The sequence below is a fragment of the Phyllostomus hastatus genome, unplaced genomic scaffold, assembly GCF_019186645.2.
Source record: "Phyllostomus hastatus isolate PE091 unplaced genomic scaffold, TTU_PhHast_1.1 phas_contig_196, whole genome shotgun sequence".
NCBI classification, from domain to species: Eukaryota; Metazoa; Chordata; class Mammalia; order Chiroptera; family Phyllostomidae; genus Phyllostomus; species Phyllostomus hastatus.
This window is the reverse complement of record NW_025333709.1, coordinates 2,666,468-2,673,447: the sequence shown is the minus strand read 5'-3', so window position 1 is coordinate 2,673,447 and position 6,980 is coordinate 2,666,468. Positions and strand designations below refer to the sequence as shown.

The 6,980-nt window shown below is 53.9% G+C and overlaps 1 protein-coding gene and 1 non-coding gene across 2 annotated transcripts; one reads left to right on the top strand and one right to left on the bottom strand.

Moving 5' to 3' along the window:
- On the bottom strand, nucleotides 1–73 carry TRNAK-UUU. The gene has a single exon. It is a non-coding gene; the product is annotated as a tRNA-Lys (tRNA).
- A 3,807-nt stretch (nucleotides 74–3,880) lies between these two features.
- On the top strand, nucleotides 3,881–5,229 carry BLOC1S4 (biogenesis of lysosomal organelles complex 1 subunit 4). The gene has a single exon (XM_045834399.1). It carries the CDS (start codon nucleotides 3,911–3,913, stop codon nucleotides 4,565–4,567), a length of 657 nt encoding a protein of 218 aa, XP_045690355.1. The 5' UTR covers nucleotides 3,881–3,910; the 3' UTR covers nucleotides 4,568–5,229.
- The last annotated feature ends 1,751 nt before the right edge of the window (nucleotides 5,230–6,980 follow it).

Here is a 6,980-nt window from a genome sequence, read left to right as displayed (position 1 = left end):
CTCCTGAACAGGGACTTGAACCCTGGACCCTCAGATTAAAAGTCTAATGCTCTACTGACTGAGCTATCCAGGCTATTTATTTTTAGTGAGGGGAAGGGAAGGAGATAGAGAGGGAGAGAAACATCAATGTGTGGTTGCCTCTCTCCTCCCTCCCCACTGGGGACCTGGCCCACAACCCAGGCATGTGCCCTGACTGGGAACCGAACCAGTGACCCTTCATTTCGCAGGCCGGTGCTCAATCCCCTGAGCCACACCAGGCAGGGCCAGACTTTAAAATAATACATATATTTAATCCAGGTGAAGTGTCTCTGCAGTATCATGCTTGGTAATGGCGCTTTTCTCCAGCAGAAGCAGCCAGGGAGGGCTCCCCAGCCCTCGGGCTGTCACCAGCGCCCCCTGTTGATGACTTGCAGAATTGGTCCTTGGCCAAGCTGTGTCCCCAAGTGAGGAAGGTGCATTCTCACCTTCTCCAGGTTGAATGTCCACCTGCCGGTAGGTGCTGAGACGGCCGGCCGTGGCCTGGCTAACTCACTCTCGGCTGAGCACAGCAGGTCACGTGGCCCGTGAGCCAGGCCTAGCCGGAACTCAGGCTTCTGTGGGTCCTCCAGGCCTGCCCCCAGGTCCTCTCCGTGTGGCAGGGGTGGGCCCAGAGGGCTGCTCTCCACCGCAGCTCACCCCGAGGTCCCTCCCTCCCTGCTCCGCAGTGACAACCCTGCTACGCCTGCACACCCCAGGCCTGCCCCTGGCCGCAGGGCCCGCTGCCAGCCCGGCCTGCCCTCCACCCACGAGGCTCCGTGCCCGTCGTGAAAACGGCACCCACTTCTCCCTCAGGCCGTCTCCCCACATCCCACATGCTTCCTTCCACAGGGTTCCCGGGACTTTCTAGACCGCCCTTCCCCCCTCCCAGCAGGCCCTGCAGCACCACCACCCTCCTCCCTTCTCGTGGGTCTCACGGCCTTTGGAGCCCCCTCCCCCACCGCAGCCCTGGGGGCTCCCGGGCGCCCTCTCCCACACCACGGCCTCCTGCCCGGCGCCCTACCGCTTGTCTGCAGCGAACTGTTCTGCAGCCTTGGCCGCCCTGGGGCTCGACGCTTGGAAAGTTACAGGCCGTTTTTTTTTTAGAACTTCTTTCCGTTTGAGTTTGTCTCTCCACTTGTTTCCCCACCGCCAGGTCTGAGTCATGCATTGTTGGCGAGCCCGCCACGGGAAGCACTGAATGTTCTTCCTGCACCTTATCAGATGGCGCACGGTGGCGGCTGACTGTGGCCACTCTGATCACCAGATTAAAACGGCATTTGAAAAAAAAAAAAACGGCCAGTTCCAGAGCTGGGCATGAGACATCTTGCTGGATCGAAACATCTTGTTCTGACAGACAGTCAAGACATGTTTGAAGAATGACCGGTGCGCAGGGAAAGGACACGGAAGCCACTTCGAAGAGGCGCCCGCTGGCCCAGTCAAATGCTGCTCCACTATCGAGTTATTCTTCTCACCTTTGTAACTAATAGTATTTTGCAGTGAGGTACTTTGAAACTATGTAAATATTCTGTTCCTTACACACTTAACTTATTCATGTATTTATATTTATATAAACTACAGTCTCCCGTATTCGTCAATGGGTTGTAATTGCCACTACTATTATTCTGATCATCAAATTGCCCCTGATCCGCCAGTGGGCGCCCACTAGGCTGGCCTCTGGGTCCTTTTGACATATCCCTGGGGCTTTCTGAACATGGCCTTGCTTTCTGCCATGGAAAGGTTACCGGAAGGAGGCCGGGCCCTGAGCGGGTCTGCCCAGGGCTGGTTGGCAGTGTGTGGGTTTTTGACTTTGTGTGGGAAAGATGTCCCAACAGGAGCCCAGGTGACTACGCGGGTGTGTTTATTAAAGCCGGAACAGGGAGACGAGGAAGGGCCCAGCACAGAAGCAGCAGCAGGGGGTGCGTAGAAATGAGCCTAGGTGGGCTGCTCCAGCTCCCTGGGATGTCAGAGAACAGGGGGGCTTTGGGGCAGGTTCAGGGGATCTGCCCAGGACAAGCTGTCGCTGCCCATTCTGCCCCCGTTACAAGGCTCCTGGGGTCCCCCAGAGTTGAGGAGGTGCATGTGTGAGGAGGGGGAGAAAGGGGAGGAAGGAAATGCAGGGGAATGCTCCGGGGAGGGGGAGAGAGTCAGATCGGTGGGCCCTTCATCGTAAAAGCTTCTAAGGGTGGAGGTCTTTGGGGAGGCGCTCAGTAGCGTATGCATCAGCTCCCCAGGTGTGTCCCCTCGAGGGCGTGGCTTCACAGTCGGCCGGCGCCAGGGCAGGGGTCATTGTTCCATGCAGCTGGTCCCTAGGTTAGCGCGGAGTCATATGTCTGGTTCGTGACTCGGGCCTAGATGGTATCTGCAGGGAAGAAAGCCCTCGGGACCTCGGGAAGAGAGGCCGAAGTCCTTGTCTCCCCAGGTTTGCCCCGTGCCGGGCACTTCCGCCGTGGTGACCATCTGCACCTGGCTGCCAACTGCTCAGCCAGTTTGTTCAGCCGTTTGCCTCGGTTTCCCCATTCCGCTTGCCAAGGACTTTTCCTAACTTCTTACTATCCTGCCTCGGAAAGATGTCTTCTTCTCTGTTTTCTAAGTTTTCTCTATTCCACACCTAATAGTTGAGCATAAAAATGGGAGAAAATTACATGCTTCAGACAAAGACGTCTGGTCTTGGTTAACAATACATTGGACAACTGAAGGATTGTACAGCTAAACCCTCTGGTCTTTCTGGCAGTGCCCTGGCCTTGATCTTTGCTGGGAAACCATTTCTTAATTTTATCCCTGTTATTTCAGCCGTCTGAGGAAGCTCTGAACTTTCGAAGTCATCAAGCATATCTTTAGTTAATCTCTCCGCAGTTTGCCGGAAGTAGCAAGAAAAAGCCGGGGGCAGAAAAGCGCGCTTCCTGGTCCTGCCCACATTCCTCATCTCTTGGTCAGCACAGAGCTGCCAACCTCTGTTGGAAACCTCCGTAAGAAACCTCTGTAAGAAACATCCGAATCTGTAAGAATTTGTATGAGTTTATTTGAGCCAACCTGACAACAATTGCTGGGAAGCAAAACCTCAACGGCTTGAGAAAAGGCCCCGGAAAAGGCTGTTTTGCACCTTGTTTTCTACCTTACAATCAAAAGAGGAGGCAGAGGGGGGATCACGGGAAACCCACCGGTGGTGGACCAGGCAGGTGCGAGAACGCAAAGCGAGGAAAACGCTGGGATTGGGGGAAGGGTAAAATGATAGGCACGTGCTTCCTTACACAGGCAGGCAGGGACAGGGCAGTTAGCAGTCAGCAATGAGCCCGATCAGCAGTGACAGGGAGGGGGTCTGTGGGGGTGGGGGTGGCGGTGCGCCCCTGGGGTTGGGAATGAAGTGAAGTTACCTGACCTTCCAAAGGTGTGTTATCACAGGTGCAAAACGACAGTTGACAGGCTCAAGATTGACTCTGGCACAGAATGTTCGAGCTCCGGGCCACCACTGCCCGCCAAGACCTGCTTTTGGTCATTTAGTATTAATTTCAGACCATCCCGTGTGGTTACCTTCGGTCTCAGAGTGTGCAAGGCTGTCATGCACGCCCCCCGCCCAAGTGCGTTAGATTTCGTCTGTGGCCCCTTTTCATCCACACGGGATACGTGGCTGTATGAGATACAAAAAGCAACCAACGCGTACCGTTAGGATGTATGCACCCTCCATACTGGCAGTTCGCCTTCATTTTTAAATAGGGTTCTGACGGAGGGCATGCGCACAGAGACCTCAGCGCGCACGCGCCTGGATGGGCTAGCGGCGGCCGAAAGCAGGGGCGTAGTGGTACGTGCGCGAGCACGGTCGGAAGTAGGGGCGTGCTCCTGTGCGTGCGCGCACGCAGGGGCCGGAAGCAGTCTGGGAGCCCGGAAGTCGCGGGCGATGGAGGGTCGCTCCGCAGACGGCGGGCCGTCTCAGGAGGGATCGGGGGCAGAAGAGGCCGAGCCCCAGGGCGCCGGCTGGAGCGGGGACAGCGGTAACGTGTCCCAGAGCCAGAGCAGCGCCTCGGGGCCGTGGGGGGACGAGGGCCCGGAGTTGGGCGCGCCGAGCCGCGATCTGCCGCTGCTGCGCCGCGCTGCCGCGGGCTACGCCGCCTGCCTGCTGCCCGGCGCCGGAGCGCGGCCGGAGGTGGAGGCCCTGGACGCGAGCCTGGAGGAGCTGCTCACCAGGGTGGACGAGTTCGTGGGCATGCTGGACATGCTGCGCGGCGACTCCTCCCACGTCGTCAGCGAGGGCGTGCCTCGCATTTACGCTAAGGCCACGGAGATGCGGCGGGTGTACGGCAAGATCGACAGACTCGAGGCCTTCGTCGGCATGGTCGGCGCCAGCGTGGCCAGAATGGAAGAGCAGGTCGCCAGGGCGGAGGCCGAGCTGGGGTCCTTCCCCAGCACATTCCGGAAACTCCTGCACACGATTCCCGTGCCCTCCATCTTCAACAAGGCGCCCCCCAGCGGGCCCCGGCAGACCCGCTACGAGCCCCCCGTCCTGTTTCGGACCGAGGACCACTTTCCCTGTTGCAGCGAAAGGCCTCCGATCTGAGTCGGCCGGACCGCATCGCCAGAGGACGCTGCTTTCTCGCATTATCTCGAGTGTTAATTAAATCGATTGAAAATCCTGTTAATAGACATATGTCGGAGTACGGAGTTTTAAAGTTTATTGTTTGCACACTGTTCCTCACTGTCTTCGTTATTTCACGTTGAATGTATGCTACTTAAATGTCTTCCAATCCTCGCCTGAAAGCCTCTTGGTGGGAGCGACAGGGCAAGCGGAGTGAATGAACTCGTCTATGCGTTGTGGCAAGACTGTTATTTTTATGGATTTTACGGCTCAAACAGTATTACCTTTAAAAGATTTATATATTTATATACTCTGGAAAACTACTGAGCCATTAAAGCTTTGTTATAATTCGATCCTAATAGTGATTCAGTTTTCTATAGCTTATTCTTGTGGTAGGTTGTAAACTATTTAACATCATACTAAACTTGCCATGTGGATTGTAAACCTAAGGAAATTATACAATTTCTGAGAAAACTTATTGAATTATTCCAGCTAATTCCGAAGTTGTAATTGAAAATATGACCTCACAATCTTAATTTGTTCCTAGAAGACATGTCTATATATGGTTGCCAACGTTTGGTTTATAATTTAAATATTAATAAAAATTTTTAAATTTTAGGGGAAGAGATTTCCTCCTGTGAAAAGGACTGTATGTCTTTCATTTTCTGTTGGTTTGAAAGCAGACGTGTTGCTCTTAGGATTTTAGGAGCAGGGGGAAGAAAAGGGCGTGGGAGCCCCTCCTTCCGAAGGCTGGCGTGAGGAACTGACCGCAGCAGCTCTTTCCCGGCGTGCTGTGCCTCTCCCCCTCGAAGTGAGCGGTCAGGTCCTGTGTTTGGATGACTGGTCTTAGCCGACAACACAGAACCTTGAAGATTCGCTGTAGACACGACAGGCCTCGATCTGGACCCTAATCTGTTTCACGAGGTGGTCCTCCTAGATGGGACCTCCAGGGAGCACGCAGCTTAGGCCACCTTTGCGTCTCTTAGCATTTAGGCTGGTGGAGGAGGCGGAATCCTCACTCAGCTGTGCGTCCTGGGGAGTCTGACAGCGTAGCCTATAGCCTCGGCCAGGGCTTTCCTGGACTTCTGTGTCTGGGTCTTCACGTTATTACACAGTTACACTTTCAGTTCAGGGGCTTTTCTGATTTCAAATTGGAGAACTGAGTTCAGAAACTGAAAGAACAATTATATTGCATTTACTATTTGGCAACTACTGGGTATGGCTGTGGTTCATCAGTATCGCCTTATAACAAAAGTTGCTGAATATGAAAGTAGCTTCCTTCCATAACATCTCTGTTGCTAAAATGGTTTTTGAACTTGTGGTCAGTATTAAACAGCAGGTAGTAATTAGGACAAGTTATGAAAAAGCAATTTAAAAGCTGAGGTTTAATATCTGCATAATAGACACCCTAAATTCCAGAAAGCATAAGTTAACAAGTGTGTTGTAAAGTAAAACTTCCTTAATTAGGGATACATAATGCTTAGATCTGTTACCTACAAAAAAGTAGATTGGGTTGAGGGAATTAAAAGTATAGTAACCAGTAGAGGGATGAGCGAACAAGGAAAGTGAACTCACAGGGAAAAGGGGGACAGACTCAGGTGGAGAGAGAATGACGGCAGGGGGCTGGGGGTGGGCGGGGGCGGAGGGACTGGGCAAAAGGGAAAAGGGCCCCAGGACCCGACCACAGTGTGGGGATCGCTGGGGGAGGGGAGTATAAGGGGCCTAAATGGTAATGGGAAAAATACAATAAAGATTTTTTTCTAAAGGAATGAAATTCAGCTTAACAGCTTTTCGAGCTAGCCATATGTCATTTTCTGGCAATATTTTTTTAAGCTCTGGTTTAGATGATAACTGACACGATTATATAAGCGCAGCCGAACTCAGGGACTTGGGCCAGCCAGTGCTGTTTCTGTGGTTTCTAGGCGGAGATTAGTGCGGGGCCGTGGCTGGCGTGGGGATTTGAAGCTGGGCTGCATAGCACAGAACAGATTAGATAAAGGTCATTGGTCTCCAGTGGGGGTTGGGGGAGTCAGGCACCACCCCCCATTCTCGCTGGCACTGCCACCTTCAGACCTCCTGGCTCCCTCCTGCCCGCGCCCCCCTCCAGCCAGCTGCAGAGTTCAGAGGGCGCATCTGGAACTTGGAAAACCGGTCCTTCCACCTCTTCCCAGGTTGGTTAACCTGGGCAAGCTGGGGTGAAGGTCAGCTGTCTTCTTGGGGGACCCTGAAGAGCATCTCACCTGCTGGAGTCTGGAGCCCCTTCACTACCCAGAAGACTAAACAGACAGGGTTGAACAGAGCCTGAGAGGGGAGCCCCCAGTCACACAGGAGGCAGTTAACGTGTTCTTTGCTCCCACGCCTGAGAGCACAGTAAGCGCTTGGAGGCGCCAGGAGT

Excerpts from the sequence above, each read along its gene's own strand:
- BLOC1S4 (XM_045834399.1), top strand. The coding sequence starts at position 3,911 with ATGGAGGGTCGCTCCGCAGACGGCGGGCCGTCTCAGGAGGGATCGGGG.